Genomic DNA, 25141 nt, shown 5'->3' on the forward strand with positions numbered 1-25141 from the left:
TGCAAAACATTTCGGATCACAAGAGAAAAACAATAAAGTCTATAAACCTTACTTGTTTTTCAAAATTTTACTTGTGGAACTGAGAGGTAAAAAAGAAAGAAAAAAATCCACATTTTATTTATCCTTTTGTTGTAGAAAAACTCTTACTTGATTGGCTTATAAAAATGCATTTCATAGGCAAGAGCATCACTATAATAATCATACACGAGTTCATCATAAACTGGAGAGTTCAGTTCATAGACAGGGTCTTGGGTTGAAGGTTCAGGGTCGACGGTCATATTCACTGATCTTTCTCTTGATGTGCGACAGTTTGGATCTGAGATATTTACACCTCTTCTTCTTAATCTGGTACTCTGATGACTGTGGACAATACATAAGAAAGGTATTGTTGTTTGAATTCTTTACACACAAATTTCACTGCTGAAAATGTGAATAATAACCTTACCTTCTTGAAGTCCTTCAGCCTGTTATAGTCACTCAAGGCATCCTGAGATCAGATTACATATATTAGTTGGCTAAAGAAGTAAGCATCATCCCAAATTCTCACACAGAACTTTCTTTTATGCTAAAGTTTTCAAACCATTTCTAACACTTTATTACTGGATTTATTATTTGATTTTGAGTAGAATTATTTGAATATAAGCAAACACATAATGGATTGCATTTTTATAGTGCTTTTCTAGGCACCCAAAGTGCTTTACAATTCCACTATTCATTCATTCACATTCACACACTGGTGGAGGCAAGCTACAGTTTTAGCCACAGCTGCCCTGGGGCAGACTGACAGAAGCGAGGCTGCCATATCGCGCCATCGGCCCCTCTGGCCAACACCAGTAGGAGGTAGGGTAAAGTGTCTTGCCCAAGGACACAACAACCAGGACAGAGAGAACAGGGGGATCGAACCGGCAACCTTCCAGTAGATGAGCTTCCCAATTCCCCTGAGCCATGGTCGCCCCAACATATCAGTCTTATAAAGTTTCCTATAAAATCAGCCACCTCGCATCTGCTGTTAAACTGTTGACAGTTAGAAGCTAAATTGTTGCCTTGCACTGCAACTTGTACATTCACAATGAAATTGAATACAATGTAAATTTCATCAGATTTAAAATTGTAGGATTAATTGATGGCAAGACTTTTTTGAACAGTCTTTAGGAATGGAGTCTAAAACAAAACAACCGCCCCCCCATTTTGCTGGTTCAGAAAGTAAGGACTGAAGTTAATGTAGCCGGATGGGCTACTCGCCCTTCTTTTTCTCTCTCTCTCGCTCTCTTTCCGCTGCACTCGCTCCTTGTATCATGTGATTGGGTTAATTAGGAACCCACCTGCATATTGATTACAGGGTGGTGTTTACCTGTATAAAGGGAAGCCGGGTTTTTTTTGTTGGATCATTCCTCCCGAGCTTCTGGTGCGATACAGCAGTAAATGCTGGCCTATTGGTTAATTTACCGATACAATCGGATTGTGTCGAGACGCCTGCCTAGCTGCTGTCTTGTCTTGCCCTGTTTTATCTTGTGTTCCGATCTGTTGGCCGTCCAGTTTTGTTCCTGCTGCTGGCCTCGCCTCGCCCCTGGGGGCTTTGGGTCTCACGCTAAGCCCCTTTTTGGACTATCGTTTTACTCCAGCTTTCGCGGCTGGTCGGGGCGATCTTCAGCTGCATATTGGGCTGGTGTTACAAAAACTGGTACCGCCTCTCCCTTTCCCTCTTCCAGTTGTGGAGAGCTGCGCGAGACTGAGTAGGGCTACGGACAATCGGAACCAGCACCAGCTGTGGGCTGGCTCGCAGAGCACGAGTATTTCCAATCTGTGCTCTGTGGTGTGTATGTGGGTGTGTTTTATTGCAGGTCTCAGTTTTCCTTTTAATTTCTTTTTTTAGTATATAGAGAGCCTTTTTATGTCCCATGCTTTTTTTTTATTTTTTATTTTTTTTTATTTTATCCTGTTTAACGTGTATATCTTGTGCTTTTATTTCAGTGAACTGAGGATCTACCAGCGGCCGTGGGACCTTAGGTGGCGGGTCGTTTTCCACACTTTTGTTGTACAGCACCAGGTGAATAGACTATAGTGGGTTTTTTTTTTTTTGTTTTTTTTTGTTTTTTGTTTTTTTGTGTGGTTTTCTTTTGGTCCACCGCTGCTGGTAAGTCCCAGTTGTATGTTTATTTTGTTGTAATTTGGGACACTATTTTAGACATTTAGTGCGCTGTCTTGGTTGTTTTGTTTTTATTTATTTATTTTAATAAATAAAATGGTGTTAATACATTGAACCGGCCTCAGTGTGCATCCCTGAACCTGTGCAAACGTTCTTTTTAATTACATTTCATTTCTAAAGTTCATATTTCCTGGGGGCTAGAATTCCCCCCAGGTGGCGTTGTCATTTTATTATTTCTTTCATAACCCCGCGGACCACTTGGTCACATTAACTCAGAAGGATAAATTCCAGTACTGAATTTTATGCCTGTGGCACATATTCCAGAATATGTGAATATTTTTTTTGGTTAAAACTTTATTTGTGAAAAAATTCATGAAGTCATTACTAGTTAAGGTTAAAGAACTAGTCAGTTCAACAGAGATCTGACTTTTTGTCAGCCTGCCTAAAATAGGGGTTGTTATTTTCTTTAATCTGAGATGAATAGTAAGATATTCTAGCTTTACAGGGTTGTTTTTGTTTTGTTTTTTGTTAAATAGAGCAGCAAACTCTTTTTCCAAGCTACATGAAGATCTTCTAAATAAGTGACATGCCATTTCCTCTGTAACTTATGGGTTATCTGCTTTAAGGTGGACATGTGTGAGTCATTAAAAGGAGTCACCACTTCTGATTTGAGGCTTTTTTTTTCCAGAGGAGCTACAGTATCCAGAGTCATACGCAGTTAGAATGTAACACCAGTGTTGGGTAAGTTACTTTAAATGAGTAACTCAGTTACTCGTTACTTTCAGAGTAACTAGTTACTAGGGAAAGTAACTTTGGTTTTACTCAGAATTCTCTTGTTAATGTGTTGCTTCCGTAACTGGATACCCAGCAAGATTGCCAGTCTTCTAGCTTGCTTACTTGCCACAAGTGCACTGTGCCACCCACCAATAGAAAGGAAAAAAATGTGCACATTTCCACGAGAGAAATCCCACACCTGATTCTATCCTAGCCTGCTCCTAGCCTCCAACACAAACTGCAGTCGTGGTGCTTTCGATTGTACTCAGAACTCGGAAATTCTGCCTTCTGAATAGGAAGATGTAGGTAACACCAGACTGAAGATGAGCTGCATACAGAGCTGGACACTCTCGGACCAGCGGCCGCTTCGGGTCTCTCCTCTTGCCTCCCTTTTCCTTCATCCACCTGCTGGCCTCCACCACTTGCTAATATTATTGAATCTGTGGAAGCTCCGCGATAGCCACCACACGAAGTAACGAATAACGAGCCTATCTAAATCCCAGTAACGCGTTCCCGGTTTTGGCATAATAACTAGTTACCGTGCTCGTTACCACAATAATAACGTAGTTACTGTAACGCGTTACTTAATAACGCGTTAGTCTCAACACTGTGTAACACTATTAACAAGATAATCAACCTCTGTGGGAGTAGAGTTCAGGTAGCTCCTCTGCATTGTGCTGGCACATATCATTGAAGAAGATAGCAGTGGAGGAATTATATCCTTACACTAAGTTACAGCACTTTCAGAAAGACATCTACTGTGTAATATTGTAAATTTAAATATTATAAAGAAATGAACAGAAAAAACAGGTTTTTCTGGGAAGAATGTTATATGTCATATGTAAGAAGAAGATCCAGAGTGTGCTTAAAGTGGTGGGTGGGCTCGTTTACATTTTGAGTGAAGCCAGTTAGCATTTAAACTGTAATTAGAGCCATGTCATTTTCAGTATCTACATGGATGTTTAAAATAAATAACCCACTGTAAATATTTTATCTGAACTGAAATCTAAATTGCAGTCATTGTTAACTCATTTTGAGTGTTTGGTTTTTGTTAGATACTCATTAGGTCGCTTAACTGTTTTTGTCGGAAAATTGTTTGTGTAGTTTTCATTGGTTTCTGTTTTAGATTTAGTTTTTTAAAATTATTATAATATGGAGAATACTTTTTAAAGTGCAGTTTTAATTTTTATTTCAGTTACTTGAAATGCCTTGTGTTGGTTAAGTATAAAAACCTAGGGTATGGCATACATTTATGAAATGACTTCAACTTTGATTTGCAAAAAAATGAGTACTAGTAGTAGTAAAACTTTGGAAACTCTAATCCGAAGTCAGTGCCACATCTAAATACATGTATGGTAAATGGCCTGTATTTGTATAGCGCTTTACTTAGTCCCTAGGGACCCCAACTACATTCAGTCATCCACCCATTCACACACACTGGTGACGGCAAGCTACATTGCAGCCACAGCTGCCCTGGGGCGCACTGTCAGAGGTGAGGCCGCCGGACACTGGTGCCACCAGGCCCTCTGACCACCACCAGTAGGCAACGATTGAGGTGTCTTGCCCAAGGACACAATGACCGAGACTGTCGGAGACGGGGGGGGGGTGTCTCAAACCGGCAACCTTCCGATTACAAGACGAATTGCCAACTCTTGAGCCACGATCGCCCCATGAGTCAAGTAAGGGTGGACCAGCCACCTTCCCTTCAAAGAACCAGACAGATGTTGCCGCCCTTACCATGAACTCTGGACTGCCATCAGAATGTCGGTCCAGTTCTCGGTCCAGGTCTGCCAGGTCCTGGTTTATGCCGTCCAGCTCAGCCTGTAGGTTCTTGTATTCTTGGTGATCCCTATCAAACTCATGTTTGTAGGCCAGACGCTCTTGCTCATCCAAAATGGGGGGAAACAAACTATATGCAAGAAGACAATTCAGTACATAACCAGTAAAACAAAAGAGATACGAATCAGTCAAGGTCAAAGACAAAGTTCTTTATTACCAGCTTTGATCTAGAAATAGCAGATTAATTGCAATCAGCTAATAACTGGCAATGGAATCACATGCACTCACACACTGAAATCTTCTTCCTCTAGGTCATCCCCAGATTCCACACCAGTGTCGTAGTCCCTCAGCCTGGGCTGCAGGCCTCCCACATAGCTGCTGATGTCAGAGTCTCTGCAAACAGGATTTACTGATTCATCCATTTTTGCAAAAGCCTTAAGTATCTGCCATTAAAACAAACACACTTGAACCCTTGTAGCATGCTTACAGAGCCAACTGGTCTCAAATATGGTTAATATGGTTCCCCATTATCCTTCAGCACCTTAAACTCAGAGGTGGAAAGTAACGAATTACATTTACTTGCGTTACTGTAATTGAGTAGTTTTTTTGTGTATTTGTACTTTTTAAAGTCATTTTTCAAGTCTGTAATTTTACTTTTACTTAAGTATATTTTTTTAAAAAGTATTGTAGTTCGCTACGTTTTCAATCACACCCGTTACTGAGTAAATTAAAATAAAAAAAAAAACATTGCGCTTCGGAAGTACTGCAGGGAATGATGGGTAGTAGAACAAATCGGCGCTAAGGTCACGTTAAAGATGGAGTCTGACATCGGTGGTATGGATCCAGCGAAAAAAGAAGCCCCGTCGAATTCTACTGACCCTGAATTCGAAGAAACGGATGTGAACCCCTGGCCGTATTTAAGGGACCATTTCGGCTTCAAGTGCAAGAAAGGCAACAGCTTTATTATGCAGTGTAAGCTGTGTTTGCCCAGAGAGACCGAGTTAGCAGCTTTTAAAAATTCCACATCAAACCTGCGCAAGCATGTAGAGGTAAGTTAAATACAACTCGTACCGTTATGGTAGCAAAAAGGCTGTGTTCAAATTAATCACATTAAGTTAAGACATCTGTGAAGAACACAGATAACGTTGGTTGGTACTAGCAACTTGCTGTAATCGGGCACGTTGTTGTCCACGCAACTTACTTTTTTTTTTTTACTGGGTTGGTAAATTGCTAAAAGAAAATGTGTTTACCTACGTTTTTCCTGTTTGTTAATAATAATAATTTATTTTAAAAAAATAGTTAAATTAAAGACAGAAGCGGCTACTTTCTTACTTAACCCACATATGTTCACACTGCAGGCAAAAGAATAACAGAGCGCTCACTTACCTTAGATTAGTCAAAGACAGCTGACTTCTGTTACTTGTTAATTAGCACATGCAACCTCCCGTTAACTAGCCTGTTACTGTCCAATAAAAAAAAACAAAAAAACACGAGGTATATTGGTATAATTTACCAGCGGTAGCTATGTAATGCATTGATGTCTTATTAGGGACGTCAAAAAACTTTCTCTCAAACTTAACACTGGCCTGCCTGCCTCAGCTGCCTTCGAGCGTCTCTTTAGCTGTGCTGGACTACTGTTCACTGCAAAGTGAGCAAGGATGAACTCTACTAACTTTGAAAATCAACTGCTCCTCAAAATTAACAGGAAGTTCAGAGAGTAACACTCTAGGATGGATACAAAGGAACTTTATTCTAGAGGTACAGTAGGGCAGGGCCAAGTTTAAAAAATTAAAAAACATTTTTAAAGCCGCTGCCGTTCAGTTCAGTACTTGTTCTCTTATTTGACAGTTTAGAACACATTCTCATGTGAAAGAATGACATGGTTTTGTATTGAAAACACTGTGATACCTGACAGTTTGGTTGATTGGTTTGGTGACCATTATCCATTTTCATGTATAGACTTGCAGTTTAACTGCCACTGCACTTTAATTTGTAAGTTTTTCTTTTCACTAAAAAATAACTACTTTGAGATTTATATCCCACTGTCTTTTTTTGCACTACTCAGAAGCGGCTGTCCTCCTGCTGACAGAAAAGTAACTATGTAACTTTTACTCTGAGTACATTTTAAATGAGCTACTTTTTACTTTTACTTGAGTACATTTTTAGACAGGTAATTTTACTTGTACTTGAGTAAAATTTCAGCAAAGTAATAGTACTTTTACTTGAGTAAAATATTTTAGTACTCTTTCCACCTCTGCTTAAACTTCAATACTTAAGGATGAGCTGACCCATCAGAGATGGATCACTGTGATCGAGTGCTACTACAGAGTTATGTGCACCTTTTCTCTTTGCACCAGACCTCATTTCAAATTTGGTACAGGGACACTGATCGTTTGTTGACCTGATTTGAACAGAAGTATCCCCGTCTGACCAGCTGGAGTTCCCTCTACATAGCACAGGAAACAGTTTCTGCAGCAGCTGAGATGTTCATCTTCGCAAAGTTGATAATGATGCACTTTTACACAACCATTAAGAACAGTTTCTTATTGACCCACACTCACAAATAAATGTATCTTCATTGTACATTTCTATTTGAAATGTTATTTATTTTCTGTGTTTCAGTGAGTGTTTTTCACTACAGCACCAACAATACAAAACCCTTTTCTTGGGAATTTAGCGACGTTAAAAATATAATCAAAGAGGCTTTGGTGGTGGATTGTAGTGTCATGGTCTGTGTGGAGTTATGTTCTCCCATGTCTGTTTGGGTACTGTGTGTGGCATTTTCAATTCGTCCCACAGTCCGAACACACAGATTGACCGTAGGTGTGGGTGTGAATGTGAAAGTGAATGGTTGTCTGTCTCACTGTGTTAGCCCCATCATAGACTGGTGACTGTTCAGGGTCTACCCCTCCTCACCAGCTGGGATAGCTTCCAGGTGCCCCACCCAGAAGTCTCCAAGCCATTTTATTTTAGATGAACTTTGGTGGTTTACAGAGGGAAATTGTGTAACTAACTCCATCAGGCCACAGTCCTGATCATGTGAGCCCCCCCCACCCCCGCCTCTGCACCCCACCCCAGAACATTTAGTCCTACAAAACTTCATTTACAAAAACAGACTGACAGTGATGCTGCATGTGCAAAAGGTCAGACACCCAAGGTAAGACGCTATCATGTTTTAAGTAAACAAATTATACACTGTTCAGTCATTTCAGTAATTTATTATTCAAGAATAAAAACCCAATAGAGCTGCTAGCATCACTATATCTGTAAAAAACAAACAAAACAAAACAAAAAAAAACCCCAAACCCCCAATGCTTAATGATACCTTTTCATAACAATGAAGAACATGCTTACCCTGGTAGGTATAGAGGCTTGTTGTAGTCCAGCTGGTCTAAATAGTCTCTAGAGGCACCAACTTTATCGTTATGGTCATTAACAAACACCTCTGGATCACCAGACACGTTGGTCACCTGAAGCAACAAACATAGTCAGCCTCAGAGTTTCTACAATGCCAGATTGAAATTAAAGGGACTTTTCCAAATGATGAGCAGTTTAAGGGTGAAAGTGGCTCTACAAATATTTTGAGTTTAGGTTTAAGGTGAAAATATCATGATTATGTCGTCAAAGATTTTTCACATTAATGAGTGTCGTCCCATATTGTTAATGAGAGTGCCTTATCATAACCTAATGAGATACTACGCTCATACTTGAGGTCATGGAAACCTGTTTCCTCCATATGAAGCAAGAAGCATCCGCAGGGACCAACCGGTTCCTCTACTTGTCCCTGTATGTCTGAATACCACAAATACCTTCACTATTGTCAACAAGAAGTCTCAGTCAGTGCCTTTCAACCAGCACACCTGATGAAATCTCAGGCCTGATGGTGCTACTTGGAAAGTACACAGCTGGAATTAAAGCTACATGGCTATGGACATAATACTCAGATACACATTTTCCATTTTTATCACTACCATCGGAAGACAGGGAATAAATTAGTTAATCTGAACATGTGAAAGATCTAATGAGTTAATGTTTAAAAGAATAAAAATATAACAACATGCTGTTTCACTTTAGATGACATCACAGTGACACCACAGCACATCATGCTGAAACTGAGAGTGGCTAAACAGACCACACCCAGAAACTACAGGTGAAACCACCTCTGCCCAGTGTCTCTCTCACCTGTCATGCGCGCACACGCACACACACACACACACACACACACACACACACACACACACACATCAATTCTCAGCTTTTGTAACAAACAAGTTGTGTAATTTCTGAAGTAGTAGTAGTGGTTAGAATCTGCAGCCAATTACATGAATTATGCTCCTATGCATCTTTATTGCCATTTACGGATGATCTGATATCCTCGTGTTGGTGTTGTTCCCAGACCATCATGAAAATGTTGTTCCAGGTTCAACATTGCAAGTGACCAATCACATTGTTGTGACGTTATTCTTTTGCGCGCCAAGCCATTCGTGCATTTATGAAATTCCAATGTTGCAAGGACAATATCAGTTCTGCTTACCGTTTATTAAAGGGTTACGGTTAGGGTCAGGGTCTGTTGATCGGCGGACAGAGGCGGTTTCACGCAGCTTAAGTACAGTTTTTTGTTTTACGCCGGTTTTTCCCGAAGTCGCAAAAGTATGACGTCACAACATTCTGATTGGTCACTTGCAATGTTGATCCTGGAACAACATTTAGTATGATGATCTGGGAACAACACCAACACGAGGACATCAGATCGTGCGCCATTTACAGTGCTGTTAGGATGTCCCAGACTGTTTTAATGTTCTTAACAGTCTGTTTAGAGATTACACAGATCACTTCACAAAACCAAGCATTCTGAATAGTGGATAAGAGCAGATAACACATTATCACCCTGCAACTGACTTTAATGTTGCGGAAATTTTAAAGCCCTCTGACACACCTTAGCGATGTATTGTGTGTTCCAGCTATTGACTGCAGATGTGTGTCATGTTTACAGTATTTAAAATATTCAAAAATATTCACAGAGAGTTGGAGACAGAGTGGGGAATTTGTTGAGCTGACCTGATATATTTAGTTCAACCTTAATTTGACTGAATAAAGTTACGCTGCAGCTGATACAGGCTTTTGCTATTTAGTAAACAGGTAGATGCGATGCTGATGTCAACACAGTCACACACAGACTCACCCACTCCCCGACGCTGTTGTGGTGACCAACATTGACAACCTTGACTTCCTCCCAGAGAATGCGTTCTGGGCCCCAGCGCCTGATCTGTTGGCGAGTCTTGACCGCAAACACGAGCAGGATGATGAGGGCAACAAACACCAAAAAGCCCATAACCACAGCGATGGCCTGCAAGAAGCACAACCAAGATCATGGAGCTGAAGTAATACCCATTATCAGGGATGTAAATGACAGGCAAGTTTCTCACATTTGCCTAAAAATCTCAATCTTATAACACCTGCCACCAAACAATGAGTTGGCCAAAGGACATTTGCAGGTACAAGTCTGCCATGAAACAATGATTCCAAATTCATGTAGAACAAACTGGGTTTCCAGTATCACTACATGTACAAGTTGGTTTCCAACGGCACACTTGCTCAGTTCAGCTGATTGCTGCTTTAGTAAAAAATGTGTAGAAACACACCCAATTCCTGATCACCAAAATGTATCCTGCTGCTCAAGATATCTCCTGCCCACAAGCGACAGTCAGTGACGCCGTTTCTGTCAGGGTTATGGTGATGTTTGCAGTTCTTACAGGTAACATTTAATGACGTCAATTTAACAAAAATAAGGCAAACAAACACTGGTGTTCAGTATTTTCCCCGATTTAAGAAATGTGAAAAGTTTGGAGCTCAATTGCACCAGTCCCTGAGTGCACCCAGAACAAGCTGATTTAGTACTGAAAGAGGGGCACACACATTTGTCAGGTTTTTGTTTCCTTTCACAGAGAAAGGAACTACACAGCAACCGCACATCCTGTGCCAAAGATCCAACCACACATTATTAGAGAAAAAGTGTCTCACCTCTTGGGGCTCCACCACGCAGTAATGGTAAAGGTATTGGTTTAAGAAGAGACCCTGGGGCTGGACCTGGTTCTGGAACTGGGCACACATCTGTACTACCTGGTTGTAGTACATAGACCCCGTGGACTGTGCTGTTGGATTTATCGCCACCAGGTACACAATAGTGGCAATAATCATCAGGAATGCCAAGATGGCGCAGATAATGATTGATGCCAGGTAGAACTTTGATGAACGGGCAGTACCTTGCCTTGACACAACCATGATGAATATAATAAGCACAGCTATGAAGGTAATGGCAGAAATGGCAATGATAAAGCCTTTGCCAGATCTGGGATCCATTTGTGTTCCTCCATAGCCGGAATAGGAACCACCATATGCGCCACCATATGAGCCACCATACGCGCCCCCATAAGAGCCCCCATAACCGGTTCCATATCCACTGCCATATGAGCCTGGCACGAGACCAGTTCCGCCCCCCATGAGACTCATTTCGTAATCCCAGGCCAGTGTGGAGGCCACACAGGCAAACACAGCCACACACATGATGATAATGATGATGCACATTATCTTCATCACACCAGGTGGTGAATTCCAGCGATAGAAGTGAAGCACCTTATTTCCAGAATAATAGGAAAATGCTGGGTTGGACATGACTTCACTGTGCCTGTGGCTGGAACAGAGGAGAGAAGATGAGTTGTGGTCATTGTCAAGACATGGAAAAGCAAACACCAAGCACTGATATAAAAATAGCAAGGCTACCCCAAGAATAAGGTCTAATATTGTCAATGTTTTCATCACAAGGGCAACTTCTCATAATGGTGTGATCTACTTCACGTCATTGAAATGAACAGGTTATCACTTTGAAAAGGAAAATCCTCATGTCATCAAAAACCCAACTAAGCCAAAGCCTCATTGATGTCCATCACACATTTTCCAAAGGCTAAAGATGATTTAAAAAAAAAGTTTATTAGGGATGGATGTTTGTCAAATAGTTAACAAGAACAACAAAAAAAACTTGGTAGAACTCAAGTTTTTTTTAATACAACAAATTGTTTATACACTAATAAGCCAAAGATCTATGGTTTGAGCCCAAAAGGTGACACTAATGCTGTTGGGCATCTGACGTAAAAATCTAATCAAACGTGAATCGGCCCACTGCAGCAATGCCTTGTGAATACTGGAGCGCTGGAAAATGGCAACTATGAAAATTATGCCAACAGTCGGGTGACAATGAGAAATGGTGTGGGATTGAACACAGACTTTACTAACAGGAAAAGCACGCATAGCTAAAGAATACTGAGTTAGTTCCCAGTGAAAATGAAACTGTTTTTTTGGATGCCTTAAATTGCAATGAAACATTTTTGTCATGTATTTGAAATTAATGTTAGAATAGAATAGAGTATAATAGAAAAGCCCTTTATTGCCATTGCACATGTACAATGAAATTATGGGTGCTCCATGTCAACTATGCAGAATAAAACATAAAGAGTAGGACAGCAGGAATAAATAACAAACAGGATAAATATATACAGTCAAGAGGAATATATACAAAACAAGAGAAAGCCACAAAATAGAAAGGCATAACTATTATTACCAATTGCCTGAATTTCATCACACAACCTTTTACGGTCTTCTGATGCCTATATTGAAGCTTTTTTAAACGTATTACTGGCAATTTAAAAACAAGCAAACGCTTGCTCAAAAATGATGAAATTTGTCACTTTTGTTATGTGAAAATCCTTTAAACCTTACATTAATTTAAAATCATTGAATTCTGAGGCTTTTCTTCGAACATGTCTACATTTCCAGAGGTTTATTTACCATAAATACTGCACTGAGCTTAAGTCAGCTGAGTCCATAAATGACTAGATGAAGCAGGTGTCTGTGCGTAGTGAATGATAAAGGGAATTCAGCTTACCGTTTTTTGCCACTGTGGTTGCTGTGTTTGTTGCTCGGCATACTTAAGGTCAACTTCCACTCACTCTAGTAGGACAACACACAAGAAGCAATGAGCATTCAAAAGCTTTTGTATAATGTCATGTGTCAGACTAGTTTTCCTGCAGAGGCACATACCAGCTCTCAGCCTTTTGTTACAAATGTGTGTTTGTGCAGATTTCCTAGCTCACATGATTTCTTTGTTTTTCTTGTCTAAGGTAACTGAATCAATTATGTGATACATACTTTTCAAAAGTCAACACTTCAAATTGCGTTTGATTTTCTGAAATGTGGAGCTAGGAATGATTAGAAATGATTGGCACTAATATTCATGAAGTGCCTTACTCTGACGCTTTGTTAAAAATGATATATTTTATGGTCATCTCAAACGATGAATGCGAAAATCTAACAAACTAGTGACGTATCAGGGGACCAATGTCTGGCTATGGAAAGCACTACGATGGAAAACAGCGCCTGTGTTTATGAGGAAGCCTGTTAATATGGTGGCCATTTCAGATTAAAAGCAGCTGTCTGAGCAGATAACACTGATCCATTCCATCACCTGTAAACTGACTTTAACATCAATGCTCATCTCTTCTACTTCAAACTGTCCGTAAACTCTAGTTACACCTTTAAGAGGGACCTACCTGTGTGATGATCGGCGTCCTGCTGATGAACACAATACACACTCACTCAAATACGAACGCAAACACTGTGCTCGCGACCGCCTCCATCCACAGCGCGCACTCAGGTAGCAATGAGACGGGCATATAGGCGTGTGCTCGTCACGTGGTCGCCTCCTCCTTGAAACAGGACTAACCTGTCCTCAGTGCCTGCATCTTCTGGAAACAGGCAGAAGATGCGTGTACTCTTCCAGGAACTGTTTGAGCTTTATTTCCAGTCCACGCACAGGTTGCTCTTAAAACCAGATTATAAACAAATGAACTCTCAATCTGCTCCACTTAAATTAACAAACATAATCTCTTTTGAACATCTATTTATCCCGCAATTTCGACAAAAAGCAGGGTTACTATCAAGAAATGCGAATCCCGACATGCCAGACTTGATCTCTGTTAAAATGCATACGTGCACTAATTCGATGTACCTGAAATCTGAGCCGATGTCCCCATCCCGTCCTCCTACTGTTGTGAAACTTGGTAGGACAAACAGTAACCTGTCAAACCTGTTCAGCAGGTAGAGTTTCTGCTCAGTGCACCGCTGTGAGTCCAGCAGCCACCTTGACCCCTGCATCAGTAGACCACTTCTAGTAGCCCGCATGTTTCTTTGCTTTTTGGACAGTTTCTAGCAGACACACCTTGAGAAAATATTCTATTCCTTTACCCATTTATCAGTGTCACTGCTGTCTTTGTATTCATTTTCATTTATACAAATACTCTTACTTAACACATGAATGCAGAGAAACTCTTTGTTCAAAGTCCATTTTAAATTTGGTGTGAGTGACAATACTGAGTTTTTCAGGAACAGCTGCAGCAGGAAAATGTCGCTGGGTCTGCTGTTCTTGGATAGCTGTTAGTTTATTCATCAGAGTAGCTGCAAAATTAAAACCCCTGGAAGCAGAACTTATTACCAATCTTTCAATGGGCACCGTTTCAGGTAGGGGTCATGGGAGTTGGCATAAGGATTTTTGGCACCAAGAGTCATATTGTGTTCCTTGAACAGAGTGGTCGGCTTTAAAGGTTTTCCCATGAAATGAACAGTGAGTAGAAAACAACAACCTGGCACTAAAGGAAGGCACTGCAGCACACATTGATAGAAACAAAAAACTTTAATGATGGTTACAAAAGAAAGGTACCAGAAGACAGCTTGTTGTTCATGGAGCTGTGTGGTCGGAGACAGGTCAGAGTTCAAATAGTCAACTGATTCAAGGTTCTGCTGGGAAACTTTAATGTCCTGTGATACGTTCCCTACCTCCTCATCTCGCTTTAACTTCAAGCACCTAAAAGATCTCTTGTGGAGAATCTGTTCATCATGTGGACTGACCGTACCAACCATTGCACCACCATGTCAGCTAATTTTAAACACATATTTACTATGGCAAAGTTGTACAAATCACAAAGCAGAATTTACATTATAGTTAAAAATATAAATTCAGAGCACAGGTTTCATGTTTAAATGCAAAATAAGGCAAATACACATATCTATCATATGACCCCAAACCAAACTACAGATAAAAAAAAACAGTGTCCAGTCAGAGGAAAGCAGTCAACTATCTTTATTATCTTGCCCATGAATAAAAGTAACTGTATTAATGTTTCCATAGCAACATCCAACATGAAGATTTCATCTCTTTGCTTGTCTACCAGTGTTCTTTTGAAGTTGCTGTTGTTGCTCTTATGCTAAGCTAACATGGCCATCTTACAGTCTCTAAAACAGCAAAATCCCCAATATGTTCTTTTACACCTATCGGGGAGTGCTGTGTGCATGTTCATTTACCAACACTCTGTTGAAGTTTACGGTTTCCGTGACTTTTACTATTCCCTCTATAATGACGACACATCCCAGACGATGTTCCTTCTAGTGACAGTGAGTCTACCATCCATCATGACGGAGTGACTGCAGTGTTTTCCACCTATTTCAATGTGATAATGTCACCTCTATTGTCAGAAATTATGGTTCAGCAGTAACGGGGAGTTTCACTTGGAAGAGACAAACGTCTTTTTTAAATTTACACCACAGTCCCACTGTTGTGTTGCCGCAGAGCACACCTGAGCACACCTGTGTTAACTGCTTAGTTGGCATCGCTGTAGCCCATGGACTTGTTGTACTCTTGAATCTTCTGTTTGATGTGAGAGAGCTTGTTCTTTAGATACTCACACCTCTCTCTTTTTTCCAAATATGTTGGGTCCTAACAAGGAAAACAGAAATCAGTAAAATTGAGTACATTTCTTCACAAAGATTTCAGTAAAGTATTAAGAAACCAGGCAGTACATTTTAACCCTAATGGTGACACACCATTAGAGGTCTCAAGTTGGGTTTTTCAGACTTGTGTTCGTTTGCTTGTCAAAATATGAAAACAGGATAGATAGTACAAGAAAGCTGCCATGATTAATCTGAGCTAGAGCTCCAAATCACTGTCATTGTTATGGCCTTCTATCCTACAAAAGCCATTACCCATCACCTGCTATACCACACTACAGTAAGGTGATTTGGCATCTGCATTTTTCTGATTCCTGTAGTAGGATTTGTATGTACAGCAGCAGAGAGACTTAGAAAACCAACTCATCTATCATCTGTGACAGTGGATGTGAAGTAAATTTAAACAATTTACTTGTGCTTTTTCACTAAAATAAAAGGGAAGAACACTTTTTAAACTTTTTTTTTAATGATTTATTCATTTTAAGTGGTACTGTGCACTGGGTTTGGATTTTCAGCAGGTATGACCCTTCTATGAGGAGTTTATATGTTTGCTTGTAGGTTTTATTTTTATTTTTTTTGTTTTCTTGTCAGGGAGGTGAGGATGCTCCTGTAATCAAAAACCATGTTAGGTTAATGCTGCGCAGTAAAGCCCTAGATTATTAACCTCTGGGGTTTCAGTTCCTTGACTAAAGTCCAATTAAAAATGACTTCCCTGCTCAGACTGTTGCATTCGCAACCCAAGCCCAGTGAAGTGACAGTAAATGGATGGATAAAAATAAAACAATAATGAAACAAATACTGGAAACTACAAAAATATGAGGCTAACACAAGAACGATATATAATGGTTAGTGAGACAAGTGTGACTCAGCTGAAAAACTGCATTTATTTTCCAAACAAATTCATATGTTGTAAATAGATTCTTCTGAGGTTTGATGAGAGTTTGGAGTTATGCACTCAAACAAGTGTCTGCTAGGTTTTTTGGTTTATCCAAACCTTTCTGTAAAACATTCCCCCCCCCCCAAATATATGAAAGCACAACAGAGTGTTAGTGGGGCAGCTCTTTGATCTAAGTATTATTAAAAATAATAACTGTTGTTAGCAGAGACATGAAGGGATATCTTTTATAGAAACAGTATCCCTTCCCTAAGACCCCAGTCTGACAGACAACAATTCATGATGTATACTCACAGCTTTCTTCCTCTGATACTCCATTAAAACACCATTTATCCGCTCCTTCTCCTGAAACAAAGCAAACGTGTTACTGGATGTAATGTTACAATGTGTGTGTCTGTCTATCTGCTCGCTAGCAAAATTACCATTTGGCTGGAGGGCTGGGATGGAAGGTTCGCCATCATTTCATCCATCTCTTCGAACTTCTTGGCCATGGCCTGGACCTCAGCATGCAGTTCTTTGTACTCAGCATACTGGTCATTGAACACAGCCTTGTACTGGTCCCTCTCCTCATCTGTGTAAATGCTGGGATACTTCCTGTAGAAACAGCAAAGGAAACAATATTTCTTGGAGCACTGGCAGCTGAATGTGTCTAACACAGGTGTTTAACTGGGATACCCTCCTTTATCTTATCTTACTTATCTTATTCTTGATCTTAAACTGCTAATAAAAATCTGATTTCTGAGGATGGTTTAGAAAATAGCTAGTTTGGTAAACTGGTAACTGAATAAACTACTTTCTAAACCATGTGTGCACCTTTAATTTTTGTCTTACTGACACCAAATCCATGAAAAGATCTAAGATCATAAAGGAACCAGTGAAAGCAGCTTAAATATGCACTCAAAAAATAATTGTTTTTGAAGGCTCAGTAATGTTCTACTAGAGCTGGTCAGAGGAGTTTTTAGCAAACTGTTATCAAGCATGAGTATTAATGTACTATTTGCAGTGTGGATTTAACCCACATTTAGAGGTGTGCTGTGTATTTAGGCCAGCAGGACACTGTGTGATGACACTTTCTGGATAACAATGGAGTTCAATGATAAAGGAATTAAATGTGTGGCAATACTTATTTTTGATTCTCCACAGGGCATTCTTTGACAGTGTAGCACATTAAATGCCAAAGACCAGCACTTCATAGTCCTACCCACTAGGGCTGCCACGATTAGTCGACTAGTCACGATTACGTCGACTATCAAAATCGTCCACGACTGATTTAATAGTCGACGCGTCGTTTGAAGCTTTGTAAGATCACAAAAGACGCAGGAATGAGTAGTAGGATTTAAGAGTGTAATAACGGACTGAAACAGAAGATGGCAGCACTGCATGTACAAGGATGCCAGCTGCCGTTAAACCCCGAAGAAGAAGAAGCTGTGTCCCAGAATTCATAGTGCAGCCCAGCTCAGTTTCCAACAATGGTGGCAGCTAGTTAGTTTTAATATTACTCTTATTATTCTTTCTGGGTCACAAAATAAACGTTTAACATATTTTCAGGCGAGATTGTAACTGTGTAAACCTCAAATATCTGCTCAGTTTATCAAGACGTTTTCGGAGACGTCTGTTACCCACTAGCTCGATAGCTAGCCGGGAGCAAGGCTCACTAGAGCCCGTGAGAACACCGGACTCCCGGCAAATCGTTTTCAAACCCACCGCTGTCTCTCGCTACTCAGCTTAAACATGATATATAAGTCACTTAGATAACTTAAAAATGTTATTGTTTGGCTTTTTCCAGTATTTTATTTGTTCCTGAGTAAATCGGTTTGGCTGAGATTAAAGTTATAGTTTTTACACAGCTGAATAAACGTCAAGCAGACAGCTGATTATCAGAAGTGTGAGATGCTCGAGAATTTACTCCGGTGTCCTGTTATATTTTAGATAGCAAGGTTTATTAAACTTCACCGAAACAATCTGCAAATTTCATTAAAATTCAATAAACTATCATCTTGTCTTTATTTTTAGTTAGCACATACCTTAAACACTTAAAGCTGTAAGCTAATGATAGTTATATAAGAGCAGATGCTGCTGGTGCAATAAGCTGTATGTTTTACGTCCAATGGATGATGATCTGATTAGTCGACTAATCGCAAAAATAATCGGTGACTAGTCGACTATCAAAATAATCGTTTGTGGCAGCCCTACTACCCACACTGGGCCAGAAGGTCTATCTGATGTGTGTCGGTGTTGTTCCTGGATCATCATAATAATATTTGTCCAGGATCAACATCGCATCTGACCAAACATAGTTATGATGTCATAGCTTTGCGGATGTCCACTCAAGAAAAAAAAATCCAAAATGAGGGCTGTTAGGGCCAAGGTTAGGATGTGATTGTGGTGAGGGTTTGGTGTGTGATGTGATGGTGTTTCCACATCGCAAAGCTATGACATCACTACAGTATGACTAGTCGCTTGCAATGCTGAAACCTGGACCAACATTAAATTTGTTGATCCAGTAACTGGACCGACAGGAGGACATCAGATGGTGTAAACAGAAACACGCGCAACAAGCTACACATGAACTGTATGCCACTTTGTGTGAGATGGGCCTAACATGAAAGTGTGACAAACAGTAGCACTGGTGAAATGGTTATTCAGCCTTTGTAGCAGTGACTTTTCTAGAAGAGCCATAATTCACATAGTCTGTACTGGAGTGTTCACAAACTAAAAGAGGTCACACCATTCTGGGTGGTTTGGAGTTATGTATTTTTCATTTACAGACGTAAGTGTGATACTGCTTTCCCAGAATACCCATGTACAAAAACACAGTGGTCATCATTGCACTGCTGGAGGTTTTATTTCTGTTAAAACACTTTAATTTAATTCTATTTTATTTATATAGCATCATATCCAATCAGCAGTCCCCTTGAGGCACTTTATAATGTAAGGTAAAGACACTACAATAGGGAAACACTGCAACACGAGAACAAAATTGGGGACTGTGTTTAATCAGTCTGTTTGTATGTCAAATATACACGTGACATCTGATACTACACTAGGGCCTCCCTGTTAAATGCACAATACACAGCTGGAAGACGAAACCTAGATGGTAATACTCACGCCACATAGTCGGCTATAACAACAGGTTTGGGGATGTGTCCGGCTGGTATGTGACCATGGAGGATCTCTGGCTCTGGTGCCATGAGAGGAGCAGCTTTTAAGTGGTTGGGAGCATCCATGATGTCTGGCTGAATGGTGGGGAGAGGGGTCTGCTCCGACACCCTGGAGGATGGACCAAGCTGCGGCAGGTAAACATAGACACATGTTCAGATCATACATACTGTGTGCACCTTGGTGTCTGCAGGAACATTTCAAACACTTTCTCATACTTACTATAGAGAGTGGGACAGATGAGCCAATGGTTCTTATCTATTGTGTAATGAAAAAGAGAAACAGGAGTTTACTGACATTGGGTAAATACACCCTCTCTGCAAAACCTAAGCTGTGATGCTATGTTCTCTTTAGATAGAAGAGGTTTTCTACTCCCAACCCTTCCAAACAAACCACGCTTGTTCAGTCTTTTTCTAATTCTACTGTCATGAACTCTCACGTTCACTGAGGCCTGTACAATCTGACATGAAGCTCTTGGGTTGTTTTACTGTGTCTCTGAGCAGTGCACAATCTGACCTTGGGTTGAATTTGCTTTGACATCCACTTGTGAATAATCTTTCTCCCTGTAGAATGCTGGGCTTCAGATTGTTTCTTAGCTTAATGTCCATGCTGAAATCATCAAGATGTGCAACACACGAATAAACAAATGGACTGGCTCTTATATAGCACTTTTCTACTCCATCTGATCACTCAATAGAACTTGCCTTATTGACACAAGCACTTTTTTCTATGCTTTTCTATACACAATTGAATATTAGATTAGAATAAAAACTGGAAATAAAGAGAATAACAGCTGGCTAGTTCTTTGGGGGGCATAACTATTCAAAAACACAACAGGATAAGCATCACTGCTCAGTATTACTTTTCAGTTTTATTGTAGGGTTATTACCTAACAGTGTAATGCACTTTGAAATTGCTGTGGCTGTTGTTGTCATTTGGTGCAATAGAAATAACACTGAATTACACTGAAAATAAAATTGTTGCATGTAAAAAAAGCTCATCCAGTGAAGCAGGTGATTACTTAACATTACTTACAAAGCGGTCTTACAACAGCGTCCAGGAATGCTGACTCTATTTTCTAGAGGATTGATTGGCATTAGGTTTTGGTTTTGTATGTGCTGATCTCTTATCTTGGATATAACAGCACAGGATGGGTGCAAAAACATGATAGTTTACTTACTGGGGTACACTGTCATGTAATAAAATTAATGTTTTATTACATGACAAATTTAACCCTAAGCCCCCAAAATGTTCTCTGGAGTATCTCCAGGCCTCTGCATTAAAGGTCAGGTTCGGTATTTAGCTGTGAATATTATTTTTGTGCTTTTTGTGTGTGTGTCAGACCTCCTGTGCCAGCCCCTCTTTCCTCATCCTGGCTGCTTCATGTCTCCACAGCTTCACACACACCGCTGCACTAATAAAGTAGAGCACCATGGTGATGAAGATGAAGACAATGGCTGCTGTCTGGCCGGACTCGGTGCGACAGAATGCACCGTTCACTCCATTATGGAAGACTGGCGAGTAGCACAGCCCCCCTCGAGTTGTGTCATTCACATACACCAACCCTGCGGCTAAATAGAGCACACCCAGCACCAGATTTATGGAACACTCTGTTAGAGGCCACCATGAGGAATCCAGAAGGATGGCTCTGTAGTACAGGGTCATGCCAAGAACAACCAGAATAACTGTCACTATCCATGCAAGGCCAGCCACAACCAGAACAAAAGGCGTCTTGGGTCCTGTGTATAAATAACCCCCAGACCCATATGCAGCAGCGCCTCCACCAAGCCCTCCATACAGCTGCGGCCCAGAGTATCCATACATATTGAACCACTCGTTGTCCTTATGAACGTAAGCGCAGACACAGGCAAACACTGCAGCTCCAAGCAGCAGCTGCACACCGCCCAGGATCCTTAGCAAGCCAGCCCATGACTTCATGTAGGAGTAGCGCGCATGATATTCTTCCACCCGCTCCTGGTACGTCTGAATTGAGACATTGGTGGGCACTGCAGATGCAGAGTCAAATGCTTCGGCACCGAGCAGCAGTCCATCTTGCTCCTTTTGAGATGTGTAGCTGCCTCCAGAGCCACCATAGTGGTCTCGATAGGAGCCTGGAAGGGAGGGAGATGGAGGGGCAGAGTGAGGCGGTGAGCAGGGGACTCCTGATGTGGTGTGGCACTTAGCACTCTTTTTGGATGAAGGAGCAGGGGAATCAGGGCCAGACCCACCCTTGCTACCACGGTTACTGCTGTTGCCACGGAAAAAGTTCTTGACGGAGTCAGGGATGAAGCGGCGAACTGGCTTAATGTCCATAGCGTCACGGTCTTCGTCCATTGGGTCGTCATTGCTGGGGGGATAGAAAGCTTCAGGTCCAACAGGTGGCTGTTCAGGTAGAGGGGGAGGGGGCAGGGAGTCTAAGTTGACAGCTGGCACTGTCCCATGCAGGAGTTGTGGAGGTGGAGGTATTGCAAGGTCCCCATACAGGGAATCCGCTGGGACCTGGTCATAGAGTGGCATCTCCCTCACTCGGTCAAATCTGGAGACTCCTGAAAACATCGCAGCTTTGACTTTCTGCCAAGAGAAACAGAGAGGATTACAATGGCATAGTACCAAGATCTGAACTTACAGCACCTCTAAAATAAAAACACAGGCCTTAGTTTCATTCCTCATCTTCTCGCAGCTGCTTCCTTTAGGGGGTACCAAAGGAGATCATCTGCCTCCATCTCACCCTGTCCCAGCATCCTCATCTGTCACTACATCCATGAACCTCCTCTGAGGTCTTCCTCTTTTTCTCTTGCCTGGCAGCTCCATCTTCATTATTTCATTATCCTTTGGATAAACTGGACACTCTCCCTCCACTGCATATGTCCAAACCATCTCATCCCAGACTGAGCTGTCCCTCCAATGTACCTATTGCTAATCCTGGATTGCTCATCTGAGCATTTTCAGTTTGGCCTTCTGTCTTATTGTCAGTGCCACCGTCTACAAAGCATACATCATGGCAGGTCTCACTACCTACTTATAAACCTTCCTTTTCATTACTGTACACTGCACCCTACCTGCACTCTCTTCTTCACTTCTCTTGGGCACTGCCATTGCAGGTATTTAAACTCATCCACCTTGAATACCTCTGCTCCTTGCAGGTTCACTGATACAGTTTCACTGCTTTCCATAAATCATGACAGCACTGTACTTTTGAATTTTTGCCAAGGTCCAAGAAAAAAATATCAGCTACAGCGAGAACTTTAATAAATGATCAGATGACACAAATTGGATGAAACAAATTCAGAATGTAATGTAATTCCATTAATTGAGTCATAAATGCAAAACGTATGCTGTAAAGCCAACTGTTCGTCTGCTGGTGGGTGACCACGAGTCTTTACTCAATTTGAAGAACAGTAAACTGTTTGGATTTAAATGTCTACGATTTCCAAAATTATCCCTCTAAGATAATAAAAGTACTGTGATTATCCAGTCTGCACTGCTGTGTCAGTGCTCCACACAGGAGCTCCAATAAATACTTGGTATACCGAATACCCACCAACTCTGCTGTGGAGGAATTTTGGCTTGTTTTTCCTTTTCAGAACTGCTTTATGCTGGAAACACTGACCATTCACACCTCAGCAGGTTTGGGTCCAGACTGTGCTTAGGCTATTTTAAACTTAGTTTTGGAATTTTGTGCTTGGTTTAGATGAAAGAGGAACCATGTCTTCTTAAAAGATCTCTGGACTAACCAGCACATACAATAATCTCTCAACACCTTGAGGCGATTTTGAAGCATGGGAAAGTATCATCCACATAAATATTTCCTAGCTTTCTTGTTTTCTTATATGTGATGTACAAGAAAATGTCCTTCATCAGACCAAGTCTATTTCTCCGTCACTGGAGTCTTTAATTCAGGTCCCCACTGTAGGCTTGTCTGCCACTAAGTGTGGTGCAGCTGACTGCAATCCACTGTGTCTCACATCTCATCAGTCAGGTCAAGGTTTCAGCGCTTGTCCTTCATTTGGCTGCAGAGCAGCACTCTTGCCATAATTAAAATGGTGAATGCCTCACACCAGCAGACTTTTCAGTCAAGGCTGTCTACATGAGGCATCTTCCATTTATTAAGTTAATATAACTGTTATTTGTAAAAACTGGGAAAGCTTAAGGGAACTGTAGCAAAACAGCTAATTCCATGAGTAAAATGACGAGAAATGAGCACAAGATCAGAGATTTTTTTGTTTTGTTGTTTTTGTTTAAACAGAGAACATTCACAATAATTTCATTTTTACGTTATTTGTGAATATTTCTAGAATATTCTCAGTATGACATTGCACAATAGGACGTTTTTTTCTCCTGCTTCATGGCAGCACTCCTCAATAAGTAAACTAAAGGAGAGATTTGTAGTTTTACAGAGCTTAGCTCAGACTCCCCATGACTCAAGGCTCACAAAATATACACTATTTAGGACTCCTAGCTTAATCTCTTATGTTGGTCACAGGTTCTTCAAAGGGCGCCTGTACATCAGCACAAGGTACCGCCTTTACCGTCAGGTCCCAAAAGCGCACCGACACATGATGAGGGTGGCAGAGCTGGGAGTACACGGCTTGACCACAACACACAGAGCACTTCAGACTGGAAGTCCATCTGTTCCCCTCCTATTCAAACTTCACTCATTCGCTGACTTACCTTCTCACTGGTGTCGGTGCTGGTCTGTGACACAGGCAACAGCCTCCTGTCTTTGTTTTCTCACACTTTCACACCGATTATAGGTCAGGCATCGCTATGAACAGTGGTTAAAGCGCAGTCAGGAGCCGGAAAAGCAAAGTGCTCGCACCTCCCCACCGCGGTAAAACTTACCTGACCTGTCCGGCCAGCCTCACGATGCGTTCACGGCCTCTTTTCACATCTGAATCCTCACTCTCTAATTCCTACGCCACATTGTTGTGTTCCCTTGAGTAAAGGCGACTTTCAACAACCGTTTTTATAAGTAATATTTTTTAATACATTTATTTTTATTCTTTTGCAAAACAAAGTATCACTTATTATAACTGTAAAAAAATGTTGATTGGAAACGTAAGTGATATGGGTAGCTTAGCCCCTTATTTCTTGATAGATGTGAGCGCAGTTTACTCTATAGAAATGTACTTTTTAAATCACTCTTTGTATTTTGCATTGTTAACATAAGAACTTATGGTGGCCCCTAGAGACAAAGCACGTACAAACTCCAAAACACTTGCAAACTCCAAAACACATGCAAACTCCAAAACACTTGCAAACTCCAAAACACTTGCAAAATCCAAAACATTTGCAAAATCCAAAACACATGCAAATTCCAAAACACAACGGAAGTGCTCCAGGACGCTAGGGGCAGTGTTGAGCTTTTGTTACCTAGTAACTACACAAGCCAGGAAGTACCAATGACCGGATTTGGGCTGTATCCCAATTCAGGGTCTGCAGCCTTAAAGGCCGCATTTTAAGGCTCCCAATTCAAAGGCTGCTGGAAATGCGGCCCTCAAATGCGTCCTTAATTTCCCTGAATTTTAAGGATGGGCCCAACATATCCCAGATTT

The 25141-nt window shown here is 41.0% G+C and overlaps 2 protein-coding genes and 1 long non-coding RNA gene across 3 annotated transcripts; 1 reads left to right on the forward strand and 2 right to left on the reverse strand.

Annotated features, from left to right (window-relative positions):
- Positions 1 to 247: 247 nt before the first annotated feature.
- Positions 248 to 13671, reverse strand: oclnb (occludin b). The gene is made up of 9 exons (XM_084945589.1): positions 13303 to 13671; positions 12639 to 12703; positions 10721 to 11390; positions 9882 to 10046; positions 8054 to 8169; positions 4988 to 5092; positions 4658 to 4829; positions 446 to 487; positions 248 to 360 (listed from the first exon to the last, which is right to left on the reverse strand). Exons 2-9 carry the CDS (start codon positions 12677 to 12679, stop codon positions 262 to 264), a joined length of 1410 nt encoding a protein of 469 aa, XP_084801715.1. The 5' UTR covers positions 12680 to 12703; positions 13303 to 13671; the 3' UTR covers positions 248 to 261.
- Positions 1711 to 5884, forward strand: LOC146375774 (uncharacterized). Its single transcript, XR_014801792.1, has 3 exons — positions 1711 to 2047; positions 2835 to 2887; positions 5011 to 5884. It is a non-coding gene; the product is annotated as an uncharacterized LOC146375774 (long non-coding RNA).
- A 785-nt stretch (positions 13672 to 14456) lies between the features above and the next one.
- Positions 14457 to 24433, reverse strand: marveld2b (MARVEL domain containing 2b). The gene is made up of 7 exons (XM_084945588.1): positions 24258 to 24433; positions 20931 to 22157; positions 19809 to 19844; positions 19536 to 19714; positions 16850 to 17021; positions 16722 to 16772; positions 14457 to 15521 (listed from the first exon to the last, which is right to left on the reverse strand). Exons 2-7 carry the CDS (start codon positions 22140 to 22142, stop codon positions 15405 to 15407), a joined length of 1767 nt encoding a protein of 588 aa, XP_084801714.1. The 5' UTR covers positions 22143 to 22157; positions 24258 to 24433; the 3' UTR covers positions 14457 to 15404.
- Positions 24434 to 25141: the final 708 nt, after the last annotated feature.

This window comes from Perissodus microlepis, chromosome 12 (assembly GCF_051167445.1).
Source record: "Perissodus microlepis isolate ML-2025 ecotype Zambia chromosome 12, ASM5116744v1, whole genome shotgun sequence".
NCBI classification, from domain to species: Eukaryota; Metazoa; Chordata; class Actinopteri; order Cichliformes; family Cichlidae; genus Perissodus; species Perissodus microlepis.